Source organism: Ailuropoda melanoleuca, chromosome 5, assembly GCF_002007445.2.
Source record: "Ailuropoda melanoleuca isolate Jingjing chromosome 5, ASM200744v2, whole genome shotgun sequence".
Lineage (NCBI taxonomy): Eukaryota > Metazoa > Chordata > Mammalia > Carnivora > Ursidae > Ailuropoda > Ailuropoda melanoleuca.
Genome location: NC_048222.1, coordinates 33,604,234 through 33,626,211, shown reverse-complemented (window position 1 = coordinate 33,626,211; position 21,978 = coordinate 33,604,234). Strand labels below are relative to the sequence as shown.

Genomic DNA, 21,978 nt, shown 5'->3' with positions numbered 1-21,978 from the left:
TGAAATTGGAAGGATTATTAGAAACTTTTATCAACAGCTATATGCCAAAAAACTAAGCAATCTGGAAGAGATGGAGGCCTTCCTGGAAACCTATAAACTACCAAGACTGAAACAGGAAGAAATTGATTTGTTTTTTTAAAAAAATATTTTATTTATTTATTTGACAGAGATAGAGACAGCCAGCGAGAGAGGGAACACAATCACGGGGAGTGGGAGAGGAAGAAGCAGGCTCATAGCAGAGGAGCCTGATGTGGGGCTCGATCCCATAACGCCGGGATCACGCCCTGAGCGGAAGGTGGGATCACGCCCTGAGCCGAAGGCAGACGCTTAACCGCTGTGCCACCCAGGNCAAGGAACTGTTGAAAAGGAAAAACAAAGCTGGGGGCATCACAATGCCGGATTTCGAGCTGTACTACAAAGCTGTGATCACAAAGACAGCATGGTACTGGCACAAAAACAGACACATCGACCAATGGAACAGAATAGAGAACCCAGAAATGGACCCTCGGCTCTTTGGGCAACTAATCTTTGATAAAGCAGGAAAAAACATCCGGTGGAAAAAAGACAGTCTCTTCAATAAATGGTGCTGGGAAAATTGGACAGCTACATGCAAAAGAATGAAACTTGACCACTCTCTCACACCATACACAAAAATAAACTCCAAATGGATGAAAGACCTCAATGTGAGACAGGAATCCATCAAAATTCTAGAGGAGAACATAGGCAACAACTTCTATGACATCGGCCAGAGCAACCTTTTTCACGACACATCTCCAAAGGCAAGAGAAATAAAAGATAAAATGAACTTATGGGACTTTATCAGGATAAAGAGCTTCTGCACAGCCAAGGAAACAGTCAAAAAAACTAAGAGACAGCCCACGGAATGGGAGAATATATTTGCAAAGGACACCACAGATAAAGGACTGGTATCCAAGATCTACAAAGAACTTCTCAAACTCAATACACGAGAAACAAATAAACAAATCATAAAATGGGCAGAAGATATGAACAGACACTTTTCCAATGAAGACATACAAATGGCTAACAGACACATGAAAAAATGTTCAAAATCATTAGCCATCAGGGAAATTCAAATCAAAACCACACTGAGATACCACCTTACGCCAGTTAGAATGGCAAAGATAGACAAGGCAAGAAACAACAATTGTTGGAGAGGATGTGGAGAAAGGGGATCCCTCCTACATTGTTTGGGAATGCAAGTTGGTACAGCCACTTTGGAAAACAGTGTGAAGGTCCCTTAAAAAGTTAAAAATTGAGCTACCCTATGACCCAGCCATTGCACTTCTGTGTATTTACCCCAAAGATACAGATGTAGTGAAGAGAAGGGCCATATGCACCCCAATGTTCATAGCAGCACTGTCCACAATAGCTAAATCGTGGAAGGAGCTGAGATGCCCTTCAACAGATGACTGGATTAAGTTGTGGTCCATATATACAATGGAATATTACTCAGCTATCAGAAAGGAACGAATTCTCAACATTTGCTGCAACATGGATGGCACTGGAGGAGATAATGCTAAGTGAAATAAGTCAAGCAGAGAAAGACAATTATCATATGATTTCTCTCATCTATGGAACATAAGAACTAGGATGATCGGTAGGGGAAGAAAGAGATAAAGAAAGGGGGGTAATCAGAAGGGGGAATGAAACATGAGAGACTACGAACTATGAGAAACAAACTGAGGGCCTCAGAGTGGAGGGGGGTGGGGGAATGGGATAGACCGGTGATGGGTAGTAAGGGGGGCATGTATTGCATGGTGCATTGGGTGTTAGACGCAACTAATGAATCATCGAACTTTACATCAGAAACTGGGGTTGTACTTTATGGTGACTAACATAATACCAAAAAAAATCATTAAAAAAAAAAGAACTGTTTCTCCAATTGTTTCAGTCCTGTGACGACCAGGGCTAGGCATACAAGGGACGTCCTCTGTGTGGGCTGAATGTATCTGCTGGCTTTAGCAGGGCCGCAGGAGCCACTGAGGTTGGGACACTCCCACCAGCACTAGTTAGGCAGAGGAAGAACACAAAACTGGTGCCAATGAGTGCCTCCATCCCTAGTGAGAGTCCCAACATGTCCCTACCCCTCTAGCAGATGGCTTAAGATTAGCAAATGAATCTCCTTCACATATGATCTAAGTGCTTTCAGACTGCTGCCTTTACTTTGAGTCCCAGGGGTGAGTGAGTCTGCTCAGGAGCCCTGTAACAGCAGGATCTTAATTCCTTACAGTCCTTTGGGTCAACTAGCTATAAGCCCCACTGGTTTTCAAAGCCAGACATTTTGGGCGTTTGTCTCTTTGGTACAGGTCCCAAGGATTAGAGTACCTGATGGGGCCCAATCCCTGTGCTTCCCAAGGAGAAGCTCTGAATTTATGAGATCTTCCCCAATTATGTGTCATGTGCCAGGGGTGAGGTTTCAGGTGAGATGATATCTCTGCCTCTCCAACCCGTCTTGATGTAGCCCTTTTATACTTCATTGTGGAGCAGCTACTCAGTTTTCAGTCTTTTTCAGAAAGAATTGTTCCACATGTAGCTATAGATTTGGTGGGTCTGTGGGAGGAGTTTAGTTCAAGATCTTCTTGCACTGCTATCTTGAACTGCCTCTTCCTGTGAATTCTTAATTCACCAGGTTTTTGCATTAATTAACATTCATTTATGATGCCTATGTGGTTTTAAAAACCTCAAGTTAGAAATTTATTTTAAGGTGTTTCCAGGAAGTTTCAGGTGCCAGCTGGTCGAACCAACACACACCTTTCCTGGAATAATGTGCTTACAACCAGGTCTCAAAGAATCCAACAGTTAATTTCCAACAGACATGAGTTCACAGTCAAAAGTTAAAAAACTCATAAAAAAACAAAGCAAGAGCTCTTACTCTGAGCAAGAGTCAGTAGAAACAACAGAAAGCAGAACCAGACCTGCAAAGATCATAGATGATAAATTTTCAGATGCATATCATGAAGATGTTTTTACTATATCTGAGAATAAAAAAGGATGATTGAAAATATAAATATGAAACAGGAAACTCTAAACATGAAAGCATATTTGAAAAACAGCCAAGTAGAACTTTTGGAAATTAAAAAAATATATTAAAATTGAAAACCTGTAAAGTTTTTATTGCTGCTATAACAAATTACCACAAAATAAGTGTCTTTGGGGTGCCTGGGTAGCTCAGTCAGTTAAGCATCTGACTCAATTTCAGCTCAGGTCATGATCTCAGGATTGTGGGATTGAGCCCCGTTTCGGGATCCACACTCAGTGTGGAGTCTGCTTCAGATTCTTTCTGTCCCTCTCCCTGTGACCCTCCCCCCACACCCTCTTTCTCTAAATAAAATCTTTAAAAAAAATAAATGTCCTAAAACAACATAAATTTATTATCTTACAGTTCTATAGTCAATAAGTTTGGCATTGTTCTCACTGGGCTAAAATAAAAATGTCAGCAAGGCTGAGTTCCATTCTGTAGGCTGTTGGGGAAGATCCATTTCCTTGATCATTTGAGTTGCTGGCAGAATCCACTTTCTTACTGAGGTCCCCAATTCCTTGCTAGCTGTCCAAGCCCTTCCCAGCTTCTAAAGGCCATCTGCATTCTTTGGCTCATGACCCCTTTCCTACATCTTTGGGTCATCACTGAAGATGTAGGAAGGGGGTCATGACAGTGGCAGGTCAAGTCCCTCTCTCACTTTGAATCTTTCCTCCTGCTTCCATTTTATCTCTGACCCATGCTTCTGCCTCCATCTCCCAGTAGTTCAGGTGATTAAATTGGACCTACTTTGATAATTGAGGATAACATTCCCATCCCAAGGTCCTTACCCTTAAGAGTATCTGTAAAGTCCTTTGTGCCACATAAGGTAACATATATACATGTTCTGGGGATTAGGATGTGGATATCTTTGGGGGTTCATTATTCTGCCTACCATAAAAGTTAACAATAAGTCAAACAGCAGATTAGATTCAGCCAAATAAAGAATTAGGAAACTGGAAAATAGATCTGAAGACATTATCTAGAACGTTACAGAGGAAAACAAATGGGAAGTGTGAAAGAGACATTAAGAGACATATAGGATAGAGTGATAAGTTCTAACATACATCTCAGGAGAGCATCAGAAAGATGGAAGAGAGAGAATAAAAAAGAAATAATAAGGGATGAAATAATGACTTGGAGTTGATGAAAGAGTTGAAACCACAAGTTCAGGAAACTCAGTGCCTCCTAAGTAGGATGAACAAACAAACAAATAAATAAATAGATGCAGATATCCAGATGTAGATACCTCACAATGAAACTGTAAAACACCAGAAACAAAGCAAATATCTTAAAGGTAACCAGAGAGAACAGGTTATCTAGAAAGAAATGACAATAAGACTGACAGCCAATCCTCAACCACAGCAATGGAAGCCAGAAGAAAATGGAAAAGTGTGTTGCATATGTTAGGATAAAATAAGTACAAATCAAGAATTGCATATCAAGCAAAATTATCTTCCAAGAATGAAGGCAAGACAAAAGATTTAAATAGACATTTCACCAAAAAAGCTATACTAATAGCCAATAAACACATGAAAATATGCTCATCATTTATTAGAAAAATGTAAATTAAAACCACAGTGAAATACCACTTCACACCTACAAGAATGATTATAATAAAAAACAGACAATAACAAGCATTGGTAAGAATGTGGAGAAACCTGAACCCTCATACATTGTTGGAGGGTACTGTAAAATGATGCAGCCACTTTAGAAAACAATCTGGCAATTTCTTAAAATGTTAATAATAATCATATGATCCAATAATTACAGTTCTAGTTATCTATTCAAGAGAAATGAAAAGACATATCTACGCAAAGACTTGTACATGAATGTTCAGGATAGCAGCAAAAACCAGAAACTACCCAAATGTTCAACTTTTTTTTTAATTTTATTTGACAGAGAGACAGCCAGCGAGAGAGGGAACACAGCAGGGGAGTGGGAGAGGAAGAAGCAGGCTCCTAGCGAAGGAGCCTGATGTGGGACTCGATCCCGCAACGCCGGGATCATGCCCTGATCCGAAGGCAAACGCTTAACGACTGCACTACCCAGGTGCCCCCATCAACTTCTAAATGGATAAACAAAATGTGGTACATTCATATATTGGAATATTGTTTGGCAGTAAAAGCAATGAAGTACTGGTACATTTTACAACATGGGTGAGCTTCTAAAACATTACACTAAGTAAAAGAATCCATTCACAAAAGACCACCTAGTATACGATTTCAGTTATAAGAAATGCCCAGAAAAGCAAATTTATAGAGAAAGAAAATAAATTAGTGGTTGCCTGAGGCTGGAGGTGGTAGTGGGAATTGATTACAAATGGATATAAGGATTTTTTTGAGGGGTGATGAAAATTCTAAAATTAGATGGTGGTGATAGTCACAGAAGTCTGTAAACTTAGTAAATATTATTGAATCGACCACTTAAAATGAATGAATTCATAGTTTATGATAGGCAAATTATGTCAATAAAGCTTTTCAAAAATTTCTTAAATTTAAATTCAATTTAGTTAACATATAGTATATTATTAGTTTCAGGGGTAAAATTTAATGATTCATCTGTAGCATATATCACCCAGTGCTCATTACATCACAAACCCTCCTTGATACCCATCACCCAATTACCCCATCCCCCCACCCACCTCCCCTCCAGCAACCCTCAGTGTTTCCTATAGTTAAGAGCCTCTTACAGTTTGCCTCCCTCTCTGTTTTCATCTTATTTTATTTTTCCTTCCCTTCCCCTATGATGCTGTTTTGTTTCTTAAAACCATATGGTATTTGTCTTTCAATGAATGACTTATTTTGCTTAGCAGAATACCCTCTATTTCCATCCACGTCATTGCAAATGGCAAGATTTCATTCTTTTTGATGGCTGAGTAATATTTCATTGTATATATATTCCACATATTCTTTATCCATTCATCTGTTGATGGACATCTAGGCTCTTTCCATATTTTGCTATTGTGGACACTGCTGCTATAAACACTGGGGTGCATGTACTCCTTCATATCACTGTTTTTGTATCCTTTGGATAAATACTCATAGTATTAATTGCAAATGCTGGGTGTTAGGATTGTTCTATTTTCAACTTTTGAGAAGTTTGCCTGCCTTTAACTTCTTGCTGAATATGAGGGTTTTTTTCTGTTATTTTACTCCTGTGCTAGTTTGGAAGTTATATACTATTTTTTTTTTTTACTCTTTACCCTAGAAATTTTAGCATCCACTTTAAGTACAAAATTAACATCTTTACCCTCTTCTCAATCAAAAACTCATAGGTACCTTTAACTACAGTCACTCCCTCCTGGCATTTCAGTATCTTAATTTTATCTCTTTTTAAATAAACCCATAATTGAAATAATATTATTGTTTTATGTCATAATACTTATTTAGATTTACCCATGCATTGACATGTTCTTTTCTATACCTCAAACTTTCCACCACAATAATTATCCTTTCTGAAGTATATCCTTTAGAGTTCCCTTCATTGAAAAGACAAGGAAGATGGAGCAAAATATATATATGGTGGTACAAAAAGAGCAACATTTTATATTTTATACATATGTTACAAATAGTCTTATATTTATTTAACATTTAATAAATCAGTTTTTTAAAATAACAAGTATCCAAAGATGTACAGACAAGGCTGTTTATAATGGTATTTGTAATAATAAATCCTGGTAAAGCTCTATAAATATCTATACAGCCAGTAAAAATGTGATGTAGCTCTGTATTCATTGGTAAGGTGAGGTTATTGAATTGAGTTATTGAATGAAATAGCATGGTACATTTTGTTTTATGGCTTAATAATACTCCATTGTGTATATATGTGCCACATCTTCTTTACCCATTCATCAATCGTGGTCATTTGGGTTGCTTCTATATCTTGGCTGTTGTAAATAATGTTGCAATTAACAGTATTACTCAGCCATAAAAAAGAATGAGATATTGCCATTTGCAACAACATGGATGGACCTAGAGGGCATTATGCTAAGCAAAAGGAGTCAGACAGAGAAAGAAAAATACCATATTTCACTTATATGTAGAATCTAAAAAGCAAACCAAATGAATTTTTTTAAAAAGTGCAGAAACAGACCCATAAAACAGAGAACAAACTAGTGGTTGTCAGAGCAGAGGGGGTGGGAGGGTGGGCAAAATGGGTGAAGGGGACTGGGAGACACAGGCTTCCAGGTATGGAATAAATAAGTCACAAGAATGAAAGATATAGCACGTGAATATAGTCAATAGGATTTTTTTTTTAAAGATTTTATTTATTTGATGGAGAGAGAGACAGCCAGTGAGAGAGGGAACACAAACAGGGGGAGTGGGAGAAGAAGAAGCAGGCTCCTAGCGGAGGAGCCTGATGTGGGGCTCGATCCCAGAACGCCAGGATCACGCCCTGAGCCGAAGGCAGATGCTTAACGACTGAGCCACCCAGGCACCCCAGTCAATAAGATTTTAATGTGTTGTATGGTGACAAATCGTAGCTACACTTGTGGTGAGCATGGCATAATGTATAGAGCTGTCAAATCACTATGTTGTACATCTCAAACTAATGTAACATTGTGTGTCAACTATACTTAAAAAAATAGCATGTTACAAAAACCTTACCAGATCAGGATCTAATTTTTTGTTGTAAATATTGTGCATATAAGCATAGAAAAAAATCTAGAAGAGTATTTTGAGCGTGAGATTTTTGTATGATGAGTATTTGCTGTGATTACTTTCTGCTTTCCGTGTTCTGCATTGTTTTTCTCAATGAGAAAGTATGATTTTTTATAATGAAGAGTATTAAGACCACTTTAATTTTGAAAAATAGAGAAAAAATAAGCACCCAGATGCAAAGTCCACCAAGGACTCAACAGAGATGAATCAGTGACAAATGTCTGAGATTCATTGAAACACCTCTTACAAATCCCTAGTAATCTTTGTGCCCCACCAGAAAGGCCCCCTCTACCTTTCCTCACAGCGTACAGAAAGAATTATACCTCTTTTTCACCTCTAGCTGTGAATTGTGCAAACTGTCTCACTAACTGAGTCCTAAGGAGCTACCGCTAAAATTATCCAGGCTTCTTTGCTTATGAAAAAGCCACATTTTGTCTCCACAGAGGGAATTCTATTCAGCTAGCCTTTAATTCATTTAGGAAACCTACTGAAGAATGGAGGAGATGATCTATCTTCAGCATTTTCATTTGGTTAGCAGGTAGAATACTGCATCTGTACCCAAACACACATTTCCAAAGAACTGCATCTTTCCAAAAGTCATGACTAAAGTAAATGTATCTGCCACTAAGCTCTGTAAGCTGGACTTTCAGCTGGATACGGTGATTATGAGGGTCCTGGTAAATGTTTGTAACCCAACCAGAGTTGGAGTATCCACTCCATATTATCTTTAAACATATGAGTTTCACAATAAGGGCCAATAAGGTAAAAGCTGATTTTTAATAAAAATAATGGAAATCAATTTTGTATGGGGCACCTTGGTGACTCAGTCACTGAGCAGCCAACTTTTGATTTTGGATAAGTCATGATCTTAGGGTAGTGGGATTGACTCCACACCCAGCAAGGAATCTGCTTGTCCCTCTCCCTTTGCTCCTCTTCCCCCACCTCTCTCTCTCAAATAAATAAATAAGGACTTCTTAAAAAAAAAAAGAAAGAAAGAAAATTGATTTTGTATAATTTTATAGAGAATTTTAAATTTATTTTTTATTATTTTTTGGTGAGCAGCCTCTACTCAGATGTTGGTGTTTTAGAATATCCCCAAATACATTTACTTAAAAAGTTGAAAGATGAACACATCAAGTACACACAAAATTGAGCATATACATAGGTAATAAAACATTCTAGTAAAATGGGACAAAAGGCACTTGCAACTCATTCCTCAATTTTGAAGTATGGTGCTATCCCAGTTTTTAAAAGTCATCTAAAGCCCAAGGAAGATACTGATAACTCTAAGGGAAAAACCTAGGAAAACAGCTGATGTGACAACAAAATGAAGTCATCAAAAGTCAAGGATCCACGTGTTATTATGTAAAATTCTTAGGTACATTTCTGTGATTTATATTACTGCCCGAACTCATGCTAGCATTAGACACAGTAAAGGCAGACAATGAGGGCAGAGTGCTATGTTAGAGAAGATGTAGGTGTCACTGTCATGGTCATCTAACTGAGAGCTGTAAACCACCAGGCGAGCCTGGGTAGCATGAAACCTCTGACTGTATCCACATTTCTGCTGACTCCTAGGGCTCTCTGCTTCTTAAATCGAACAATTCCAACACCCAACTCATTGTTTTCATTCTCCCTTTGCCCCTGTCTGTCCCATCTCCTTGAATATCAATGTCTTCACCCAGCTGCTGATCTACAAACTTCAGAGATAATTTCCTCTTGAAGCCACTCTCCAGCTCTTCTTGGTTTCCAAGACCTATTTCCAAATCACTGCTAGCATCTATCTGGAAATTTCCAGCATCTTCATGGTGCCCCAAGCCAGCCTCTGCATGTACATCAGCCTTGCGGGTAGGCTGCTGCTCTCTTGAAGCCCCTCCCCACCATGCTCTAGGCGTGTTGTACTTGGTTCCTCGTACACAGTACACACTTTTCGCATCTTCATGCCCCTCTTTGGACTGTTTCTTCATGTATGTGCCCTAATCTACGCCTTTTATTTCCACTGTGCCAGAGCATTTTATTTTTAATTTTTTTCAATTGTATATATTTAAGGTGTACAACTTGTGACTCAATATATGTACACACTTACTGCTCATTATCTTCCCCTTTCCTTGCACTGTCCTTCTTGTCCCCAGTGCTGCAGTCCCTTCCTCCCTGCCCCTTCTCTCACCTGAGAACTCCTGCGTATCCACTAAGGCACAGCTCAGAGGTGGCCTCTCTCACAAGCTTACTTTAATCCCTAAACTGGAATTGATTGCTCCTTCGTCTTTGTTCTCACAGCAATGTGTGTGTGTGTGTCTGTGTGTGTGTGTGTGTGTGTGTGTTCTATATAAGCCTGATTTTAGAGTCTGTCATACTGTATTACATAACTATTTGTCATTCATTTATTTTCCCTAATACATGATGAACTCCAAGGGCAAGGATTGCGTATCTCTGCATCCTGAGTTGGCTAGAAAATAAGTTCTCAATAAATGTTTGTTGAACTCAGGCCAATTGGCTTGAATTTTATTAAACCTCAAATATAAAGGAGAGCAATTCTCCAATATTTAAAGGGCATGAAAATTTAATTATTTGTTTCTTATGTTAAAAGCATAGTAAATTACCATTATCACTATTTACCTAGTTCCTGGCACCTTTCCCCATACAAAGGGGAACATATATGTAAATTTATGTGCTCCTCAAAACACAGGAGAATCAGAAAAACATCATTTGAGGGTAAAGAAAACCTGCTTTTATTATGATATTTAAGCACAGATCTTTAAAGGTTAAAGAAAAGAAAACCACAGTAAATTTCCATTCATACAAAGAAAATCAGAGTTCATTCTACCTACTTGTTCTAACTACAAATAAAAAGAGGGAAAGACCCCATGTCTGGGACTCTCAGGAGCTCTCGGCTCACCTCCAGCTCATTGCCTCTCTGGAAACACGCTCTGCACCAGGGGCTGGGTGCCAACAGTGCACACTGCTGCAGACATGACCTTTTTGTTGTTGGCTGGCGCTAGCCACATTCACCACTGCTCCAGGGAGGGGCCAATGGCCATGCTACTGCTGCTAGGTCTCACCTAGGAAATCATTTTCTTGGTGGGTGATTTTATTTTTTTATGAGGTGATCTGAAATTAATCCTCAGGACATGGACGTGGAGAAGAAGCCCTGAAAAGCTGCCCCATTTTGTATGAGACCTGCACAAGCTCTCCAGATCACCTCCCCGCCACACATTATATTAGGTGTAGAACGCCAGGGTTATACAACTCACATTTCTTTAGCCACTATGCGATTTTATGTTTGCAAAGCTAGGAAAGGCAGAAGCCTGGTTACCTGGCTATAATGGAGAACTGCAAATATCTCTATATGCCTCAAAAGCCTTTCAGGCTTTTGGGAAAACAGTCCCCATAAACGCCCTGAGATGAAGAACAAGAATTAAAATACTCCACAAGCTTTGGTCCTAAGTTACTTCCAGAAGAAAAATTTCTTTTTGGAGTAAAGATGGGAAGAAGCTCATATTGGTCTTGTTGCTTGGTGGTTTGGGGCAGCTTGTCCGGGTCACCTCTGTTGGGTAGTAGACTCAAGGCCATGGGTAATAAAAATGCAAGACAAATGAAAAACAGTACTGTCTATAAATAAACAATTAACCATCTAATGAGATACTAGTGCACTATCACACCCAAATCAGCTTAGATTTATATACATCTTTGCACATGAAATAACGAGAATAAATTTTTAATAAAAATCTGAAACTCAAATTTCAGCTAATATTACAAGGAATACAATTAAATTCATACTGCATAGAAATAAATATAAAAGTTGTAATAAGACATTTGATAAATTTCAGAAGGTAGAAAAATATGCATAACAGTTAATGAGAAAAAGAGTGAAAATAAATAACTGTTTTTGACATTGAGATAGTTGCATTTGCAGAGTCCTTGGTACCTTATAAATATAGATAATAAAATGTGAATAAACTATGCATTTTTATGGTTTCTGTCGCCAAGGTATCTAAGCTCTTGGGAGAGATTTTACTTATTTTAAAGTATTTATTCAGCTGTATTTCCCACCTCCATCCCCTTTTCAGGGATTGTGCATTCTTAAGGGAGAGAAAGACTCATGATCCCCTTTCTCAAATCTCCCTCTCCTCTCAAATTTATGGATGCTAACTTCAGAGTGCAGATTCTAGAAGCAGGGACATAGAGTTCTCCACCATGGCCCAATTACAGCCCAGGAACCTGTCTAGAAAAGTGGTATTGTACAGGGGGCACGTCAGATAAATTAATAAGGATTCCTCTAGCTGGGAACATTCACACAGATTTCTCACTGTATCTTAGAGAGTCCACCCCTTCTCATGGCTTCTAAGTGTTATTTCTGTACAAATATATTGAAACTTCTTCACCTGGGCTCCAATCTGTTTCTCTCCCCACTCAGATACATCCCTCCGTCTTTCCCCATTCAACACACCCAAGCAGGACTCTGCAACTCCCCCTCAAATGCACTTCTGTTCCAAACTCCACCATTAGCCCAGCTTCCAGACCAGAAATGTCAGGGGAAGCTTGGATTCCCTCTTTCATCTCACACGCAACTTGGAGCTTCGCTTCTTGCTGAAATGGGAGGGGCGTTGTTGGGAGGGCACCAGGGGTAGGTTTCAGTGGAGAGGCTTCATCTGCTATTGCTTACTGCCTCCTGGTGGCTGGTGGGGGAATAGCGAGGGGTTGGAGCGCAGCCCTCCAGGAAGGCGGGCTCGAATGCCTAGGATTCCAGTCATCAGAAGTATCCGGGTCAATTTTTTCATGTGTCTGTTAGCCATTTGTATGTCTTCATTGGAAAAGCGTCTGTTCATATCTTCTGCCCATTTTTTGATTTGATTATTTCTTTCTCATGTACTGAGTTTGAGAAGTTCTTTGTAGATCTTGGATACCAGTCTTTTATCTGTAGTGTCATTTGCAAATATCTTCTCCCATTCCGTGGGCTGCCTCTTAGTTTTTTTGACTGTTTCCTTGGCTGTGCAGAAGATTTTGATCTTGATGAAGTCTCACAAGTTCATTTTTTCTTTTGTTTCTCTTGCCTTTGGAGATGTGTCATGAAAATTTGCTGTGGCCAATGTCAAAGAGGTTGCAGCCTGTGTTCTCTATGATTTTGATGGATTCCTGTCTCACATGGGGGTCTTTCATCCATTTGGAGTTTATCTTTGTGTATGGTGTGAGAAAGTGGTCAAGTTTCATTCTTTTGCATGTAGCTGCCCAATTTTCCCAGCACCATTTACTGAAGAGACTGTCTTTTTTCCACTGGATGTTTTTTCCTGCTTCGTCAAAGATTAGTTGCATAAAGAGCCAAGGGTCCATTTCTGGATTCTCCATTCTGTTCCATTGGTCTATGTGTCTGTTTTTGTGCCAGTACCATGCTGTCTTTGTGATCACAGCTTTGTAGTTACAGCTCGAAATCAGGCAATGTAATGCCCCAGCTTTGCTTTTCCTTTTCAACAATTCCTTGGCGATTCGGGGCCTTTTCTGGTTCCACACAAATTTAATTTAAGGACTGTTTGCTCCAGTTCTTTGAAAAAATGTTCAAAATCATTAGCCATCAGGGAAATTCAAATCAAAGCCAGATTGAGATACCACCTTAAGCCAGTTAGAATGGCAAAAATTGACAAGGCAGGAAACAACAAATGTTGGAGAGGATGCGGAGAAAGGGGATCCCTCTTACATTGTTGGTGGGAATGCAAGTTGGTACAGCCACTTTGGAAAACAGTGTGGAGGTCCCCTAAAAGTTAAAAATTGAGCTACCCTATGATCCTGCAATTGCACTACTAGGTATTTACCCCAAAGATACAGATGTAGTGAAGAGAAAGGCCATATGCACCCCAATGTTCATAGCAGCATTGTCCACGATAGCTAAATTGTGGAAGGAGCTGAGATGCCCTTCAACAGATGACTGGATTAAGAAGATGTGGTCCATATATACAATGGAATATTACTCAGCCATCAGAAAAAATGATTACCCAACATTTGCAGCAATATGGACGGGACTGGAGGAGATTATGCTAAGTCAAATAAGTCAAGCAGAGAAAGACAATTATATGGTTTCACTCACTTATGGAACATAAGAAATAGGAAGATCGGCAGGAGAAGGAAGGGAAGAAAGAAGTGGGGGTAAACAGAAGGGGAATGAACCATGAGAAACTATGGACTCTGGGAAACAAACTAAGGGCTTCAGAGGGGAGGGGGGTGGGGGAATGGGATAGGCCAGTGATGTATTAAGGAGGGCACGTATTGCATGGAGCACTGGGTGTTATATGCAAGTAATGAATCATGGAACTTTACATCAAAAACTAAGGATGTACTGTATGATGACTAACATAACATAATAAAAAATTATTATTAAAAAAAAAAAGAAGTATCGGAGTCAAGAGGAGAAAATGACCAAATACGGAGCTTTACAACAGAGTCTACTACCTGAGTAGGAACCAAAAATGGACCAAGGTCCCCGGGAGGAGGAGAGCTGGAGTGGGTGGGGAAGACCCAGGGACAGACCAGGTGGGAAGTTAAGCATGAGGAGAGATGAGAGGGGTAGGGTCACAGCCAGTTGTCCAGCAGATTGAAAGCAGAGTTCTAGCATTTTCTACTTGATCTCACTCGGTGTGATGAGAGATTGCAAGATCCTGACACTGTATTTTGGGAAAAGATAGTGGTGGAATCTATAGCGTGCTGGCCAGTGATGGCATGGAAACCTTTGGACAGAGTGGTGAAGAGAGCTGCCAAAACATAGAAGGCTCACTGTGCTCACTACCCCTTAGGGAGCAGCAACAAATGGGTGAAAACGACGCAAGATTCTCAGCCATTGCTCTATACGCACTAAATCCCACTGGTCCCCTTTGGGACATGTCCTACAGCTTCACTCTACCCTCTCCATCCCCTCATTACCCCTGATCTTGGCCTGCATCAATCCACATATGGATTTATCCACAGGGTCTCCAAGATGATCTTAGTCCAAACAGCCCCTAAATGTAAGGAAATGTACTCAGTTTCACTCAAAATAAGAGAGAACAAATTAAAATTATGCTGAGATACCATTTTTCACTTGTCATATTGGTGAAAATTCAAAAGCTTCACCAATGCTCTGTTGATGAGGCTGTGAAGGAAGGGCCTTTTCACATCGTTGTTGAGAGCTCAAAGTAGCACAGCCCTGTGGAAGGTGGCTTGGCAATATTCACTAATCCCTGATCTAGCAATCCCACCCATAGCCATTTACCCTGAAAATACATCTCCAACAATGTGAGAAACCATAACCTTGAGATCATTAATTGAGGAATTATTTGGGATAAAAAAATATTGGAAACAACCTAAATGCCCACCCATAGGAGAATGGATGATATACTATGATACATATTAACAATAGAGGAGCATGTAGCTGTAAAAACAAAAATAGTAAGGAAGACATGGGAACATATGGAGTGACTACGGGATGCATTTTTTTCTAAGATTTTACTTATTTATATATATATATTTTTAGACAGAGAAAGCATGCAAGCAGGGGTAGGAACAGAGGGGGAAAGAGAGAAAGAATCTCAAGCAGGCTCCACACCCAAAGAGGACCCCAACTAGGGGCTCAGTCTCACAACTCTGAGATCGTGATCTGAGCCAAAATCTAGAGTCAGATGCTTAACCGACTGAGCCACCAAGGTGTCCCACAGGATACATTTTTAATTGGAAAAGACGAGACATAAAATTATATATATACATATTATCACAACTTTATGTAAGAAAAAGAAAGGTAATAAGAATATATATGCATTTATGTTTTAGCAAAAAGAAACACAGGGAAGGGGCACCTGGGTGGCTCAGAGAGTTGAGCATCCGATTCTTGGTTTCAGCTCAGGTCAGGATCTAAGTGTTATGGGATTGAGCCCTGCATCAGGCTCCATGCTCTATGGGGAGTCTGCTTGAAGATTCTCTCTCTCCCTCTACCCACCCCCACCCCCCACTCATGTGCACTCTCTGTAAAGTAAATTTTTAAAAAATTAAGAAAAGGGGCGCCTGGGTGGCTCAGTCATTAAGCGTCTGCCTTCGGCCCAGGGCATGATCCCGGGGTCCTGGGATCGAGTCCCACATCAGGTTCCTCCACTAGAATCCTGCTTCTTCCTCTCCCACTCCCCCTGCTTGTGTTCCTTCTCTCACTGGCTGCCTCTCTCTCTGTCAAATAAATAAATAAAATCTTTTTAAAATTTTTTTAAAAATAAATAAAAAATAAAAAAATTAAGGAAAAAAAAAAAACTAGGGACGGTAACATAGAAACTAATGCATTCGGTTGCCTATAAGGGAAGATGGAAGTGGGCTAGAAGGGTGTAAGAATACCTTGTTATCTAGTCGTGATTTTTTTTTAAAGATTTTATTTATTTATTTGACAGAATGAGAAAGAGAGAGAGCACAAACGGGGAGTGGGAGAGGGAGAAGCAGGCTCCCAGGGAGCAGACAGCCTGATACGGGACTCAATCCCAGAAACCTAGGATCATGACCTGAGCTGAAGGCAGATGCTTAACCAACTGAGCCACCCAGGTGCCCCCTAGTCATGATTTTCAAGCCATGTCCATGTTTCACATATTTAAGACAATCAACGAATATGGACAAAAACTAAATGTAATATGAATAGAAATAAACGAATGCACCTATCTATCAATTGACAGCATAACCACACAGAAGAAACAATCTGAGTAACTTGAATCTAGTGCTCTGTACGACTTCAGTGGGGTATGTTCTAGGGACCAGAGGACTGCCAAGAGTCTTGACCTCCCCTTAATACATTTGTTGTTGGTAGTGGTATCAGTGGAGTGATTAAGAGCAAATAAGTAAATACTGAACTTACTGGGAACCAGAGCTCTTACCATGGGAGAAAGGAGATATCAATTTTGAAATGAGGGATGACAAGGAAGAGACATGCGGTATACCTTTGGAATTGGAGTTATTAGTATTAGCTCATGACGTTTTTAAAAGTACTTATTTCCTAGCTCTATCCATTGAGAGGGGCTATAATCACACACACACACACACACACACACACACACACACACACACAGAAATAGATGCAGTTACATATGGATAAACCATAGATCTATAAATATACAAAGATATAAATATAGAAAGAGAAAGGGCAAATGTACAAAATGTTAACAGTTGATGACTCTGGGTGAAGGGTAAATGGTGTTCACTGTACTTTTCCGAGGGTTTATAATAGTTCAAAATAAAGAGTGAAGGGAAAAAAATAGTTTGTCTCAACACTGACTCCCATCTGGGTTACATTTAAGTTGTACTTCTCTGGGCCTTTTCTAGTTCTGGCTTATCTTTCTTGAGAGCTGATGACCAAAAAAACTGCTATGGTAATAAGGGTAAGTCAGGATGAGATGAGTTGAGTTCAACCGTGCTTTCCACACTCCCCGGCAGAATCTTACAGCGCCCAACAGGATCTAATTCTCCAGGAACCGGCTGCCACGACTCATTGGGCTTTTGCCAAGGATGAAATCAAAGTCCGGTGCCCTCATATGTGAGCTGCTTCAATTACTAATGTATTAGTGCTTTAAAACATCGGCCGTTTTTCTGCCCACCCGCATGACCTCACGAGCTGTTTCTATAGACTATCCCCATTCATTAGATTCTTCATAACCCAGAAGAATTTAATATCGCTGGTACATCCCACAATCAGTCCCCGAGCATCAGGCACTGTGCAGCCCTGGAGATACAGTAGCAGGAAAAATAGACCTAAGTTTCAGACATAATGGCACTTATGTTTAATGATGGTAGATAGATGATAGCAAATAAATCGGTAAATATAGAGTACGTCAGTTAGTGATACAATCTAAAGAAAAAAGCGGCAAGGAGGATGGAGTCTGGGGTGAGGGCTGGGGAGTGCTCTGCAATTTTTAAATAGGGCAGCAAGGGAAAATATCATTGAAAAGGTAACATTTACGTAAAGACCAGAAAAGGTGGAAACGTAAGCCACAATGGTATCTGGGGGAGGGAGGTTCTGGGAGGTGCAAGTATCCCATTGGGGGAGCCATCCTGGCCTGAGTAACAGGAAGCTGGCAGGAGCTGGAGCAGGGCAGTGAGTGCAGGTGTGGGCAGAGGAGGCCAGGCCAAGAGGTGGGGGCAGGTGGTCTTGCATGTCCTTGCATGTCACCTGTCTGTCAGTCACTGTCCTCTCTGAACTCAACTTGGAGTGAGACAGGAGACAGGAGGCTTCTGAACAGAGGAATGACATGGTCTGCCTCAGATCTTTAATGTTTCAGCTAAAGCAAAACTATTTCTCTGTTTTTTTCTTTCAGATGATGTTTGAGTTGATTCCAAATGGATCCCTGAGGAATCTTTTTATTTCTTCACCTCTTTCCTGTCTTCAGCTGACTTATGATGGCCTCTTCAAATAACCACCAGAGCCCTCATTGTTCCATCATGGGGTCTGAAAAGAATGTTAGCCATTCGTGGCTCTTCTGGGTCATGCCTATGTCTTTTAAGATGAAAAGCAGCATGGGAGAGATCAGAGGATTTGGACAAGTTAGAATCAGTGTGGGTGACAAAGAGGCCAGGAGGCCAAGCCTCTCATGAGGGGTGAAGTACATGTATATTCAGGGGTAGAGAGACAATGCAGGGGAGCTTGCTGGGACTCCGTGGATGCTGGGCAAGGGCAGAGAAGCAGAAGGTGAGGCATGTCCATGCCCCTTTGCAGAACTGTTAACATTGCAGCGGCCGGTGAGTGACTAGGAGAGAGGGACACCCCATTCCTTCTCGATGGGTTGTCACAGCTTAGAATCTGCCAGAGGCGTCTTGATCTCTTCCATCCCCGAAAACCAGTCTTCTAGATATGAACTAAGTGGTTTTTCCTCGATGGGCCAGAGGCGGTGACCATCCATAGGAGAATCTCAGCTGGGGCTTCTTGGCGCCCTCTCTGTGGAACTGGATAGCCTGGTTTTCAGGTTCCTTCATTCAAAGGATGGGTCTGAGAAGGGACTTGGGATCTGGATGCATTTCTTGTCTCTTCACTCATCATCTCTTACCTCAGTGATCAGAGCGGGGGCCTCATGTGGAGCTGAGACCCAAGCCTTTCCTCTGGGCTCTGCGCCCACCATGGGTGTTAGTGACAGAAGGAAGCAACCAATCAAGTGAGGGCACAGGGACCACTAGAGAGAGGATCAAGCGGCAGCACAGTTCCTCATCCTCCTGGCCCTTTTAGACTCTGTTTATGACCATTATTTTTAATGGATTTTTTTTTTTTTTGGTAAAAGACAAGAAGCTGGGAGACTCTTGTCCTATCAGTAGAAAGCATCGATACCAATAACACCAGCTGGTTTTATGACAGGACAGAGGAGAGATAATCAATGCATAAATTAGAGCTTTAACATTGTCATAAACTCTGGAGCCTCAGGATTTAGTGAGGGGAGAGCAGGCCAAGATATGACAAAGTTGTAATTGGGAGACAGGAAGTGACATTATTTTTCACAGCAAAATAAAAAGAAGGGAAAGGAGAGAAATTAAGAGAGAAAATGAAATGCACAGCCTTTGCCAGGCTGAGTTGCAAATGATTCCTTAAAATTAAAAAATGCCAGGAACTTACGTGATATCAGCATTAGGGTGCAGCCCAAAGACTTCGGGGTTATCTAGGGATGGCAGTGACTGGATGTACTCAAAATACTGATCCAGGGTTTTGCACAAGGGGATTTTATATCCAGTATAAAAACAGAACGATGGTTCAAACATCTTCTCACTGAACCAGACCTATACGGGAGAGAAAACAGAAGAAATAAAAGTGATGAGCATCTAAATGAAAACTATAAGGAAGGAAGGGTCACCTTATTTCCATTTTAATAGATTTTTATATTGGGTTCGAAAGGAACTTAAGAAAACCACTGATAGAAATAATTAGCACAAATATGAAGAAAAGAGAGAGGCCACATGACACAAAAACAGGGAAGTCTCTGAGCCTCTCTTGAACACCAAAGACGCTTGCTGACAGTGACGAGAGAGCCAGCCTTGCAAGCCCGCTCACTGCTCCAAGTAAACTCACGACCCTCCATCCCACTTCTGAAGACAAATGGGAGCACACTGCATAGAGGAGGCCATTACTACACACACGAAAGAAGATCTGGGCATTTCCGTGGCCTCCCTTCGCCCCCAAAACAGGGTTCATGCCGGGGAATGTGCCATGCTCAGGGTGGCTCACAGCAGCACCGTGCACCATGCAAGGCCAGGAAAACTTCTTAACAATTGTCTCCCCTCCCACCCCGAGCTGGAGAGCTCCCTCTGTTAATTAAGTTATGTCCCTGGCCACAAGAAGCAAATGTATCCAACAGTCTTATTGTTTGCCTGAAGACATCCTTTTCTCATTCCATATGAATTGATTACCTGTAATGTAAAAGCAAGAGAACAAATATATACTTGGTGTGAATAGACTTATTCTGAAGAGGAAAAAAAAAAAAAAAAAGAATGCCGAATGCCTATAAGCCAGATTTGAGGCAATGACTTCAGTGTCTAACAGAGCAATTTTCTCAGCAGGAAAGGAAATAATGGGAAGACAGGAAGAACAGAAGCGCAGGCAGGATGTCTGAATCACTCGGAGGACTCAATGTGAAAAGAGATGGGAATTGCGCTTCACTTCAGTGGGTTACACTTTCTCTAGCATCTTCCTTCCATATCCTTCTTCCAGCTCTTTTTAGGTCCAGTGGTCACTCTGAAATGCCCTGTGTGCTGGTTCTTCCTTCTGTCCTCCCCCCACCCCCTGCCACACCCCCAGTTCTATCCTAGTTAACTCCTAGGCACAAGGCACGGATCATAGGACTGGAATAGAAGGCAAAGGTGAGTCACACACAGTTCTTTTCCTCCAAGGAGCTTGTGACCCACTGGAGGGGTAAGTCAATTACAGAATAAGCCATAGTACAAAGTCCACTAGGGGAAGAGCCAGAGGAAATAAAAATAAGCAAAATACAAGGAGGCTTAAAGCAGGAAGAGAGAATAGGCAGCTGGATGTCAGGTAAGGCTTTATCTGGGAAGTGATCTTAGAGCTAGGTCTCGAAGGATAGGATTTCAACAGGGTAACTAGAGACTGGGGAGACCCCAGCAGCAAAGGCACAGAGGAACTGATGCAAAAATGCAAGGCAAAATGAGGAAATGGTGAAATTTAGGGTAGATAGGTCCAGGTGATGACTGGCGTTGATTTAAGAAATGAGGAGCCGTTCAAAGTTATTAAAGAAAACGGTGCTACATGATCATGGCCATTAATTAGAAAGGTTGTGTTTGTGGTGCTGTGGATGACTAGGGAGGGAAGGCCACAACAGGGCCCACACTGAGTTCTCCAGTACCAGATGACGTAAATCTATAAAAGCAAAATGAAGTTTCTTCCTGTTTTTCTATTACTTTATTAATACGCCCATAAAGAGCTGGAGTCACACACACACACACACACAGCCGAGTTTCAGCAATTTTGGAGGATATTTTGGGGGACAGTCAATATAAGAAATAGGAAGTCAACATGGAATGACTGCGGGAGACTCTAGAAGGTGCCATACAAATATACGCAGTCATCCTCCAAGGACAATAAATAAAGTTCTACAATGGTTGGTTTGAGGGGAGACACATGGTAAGATGTTGAGAACAGAGAAAACCACCAGGGGTTCAAAGATAAACCCCGGATTGAAAATTGTAGAGACAGAGGATCCAGCTTGAAGGAACTGATACACAATTAAACAGAGCCTCCCTCTGGGTAGCATGATCAAGGTAAAGGGGCCACAAGGAGGTTAGGTCAGCAGGTCAGCAGGTTAGAAGGACTGAGATAGGGGAAGGCAGCATGAGGGTGCCAAGGTGCTTTCTGCAGCCTTCTTCAGTAGAGTTTCCTGGTAGCCCCGTGTCCTTACAGCCAGAGACCCAAACTCACCTCTCTGTTTATTGAGGGGCCACGTGGAACAGGTGAGGGAAAGGAGCAGATGAGATATGAGGCTGAAGGGAGTGCAGGCTGAAGTGTACATTCAGGGGGAGTAAGGGGCGGGGCTACCCAGTGGTCAGAGAGCTGGAGCCATTGAAGATGGAGCAATTCTAAGGCAAGTCAGGAGAGAGAGAGAAAGTAGGGCCTGGGAGAGGGGGAAATGAGGGGTGGAGAAGCTGCTCAGGGGCAAAAGAATGGAAAATGGTAGGATGAGCTTTTCATTTAGGGCATTAATTAAACCCCAGACGGGCTTCCCCCAGGTGGGGCGCAGGCCCAGAGGCTGGAGAACTGTAGCCTTCTGAGAGGGGACTGGGGTCTGCTGACTAGCCTTCTAT

General features: G+C 41.2%; 1 protein-coding gene across 1 annotated transcript in view; it reads right to left on the bottom strand.

Moving 5' to 3' along the window:
* Window positions 1-21,978, bottom strand: part of DNAH8 (dynein axonemal heavy chain 8) — a 332,098-nt gene that overhangs the window by 33,653 nt on the left and 276,467 nt on the right. Inside the window, exon 84 of the mRNA XM_034660654.1 lies at window positions 19,283-19,443. Coding sequence (XP_034516545.1) covers window positions 19,283-19,443 — 161 coding nt within the window. The remainder of the gene's footprint in view (window positions 1-19,282; window positions 19,444-21,978) is intronic.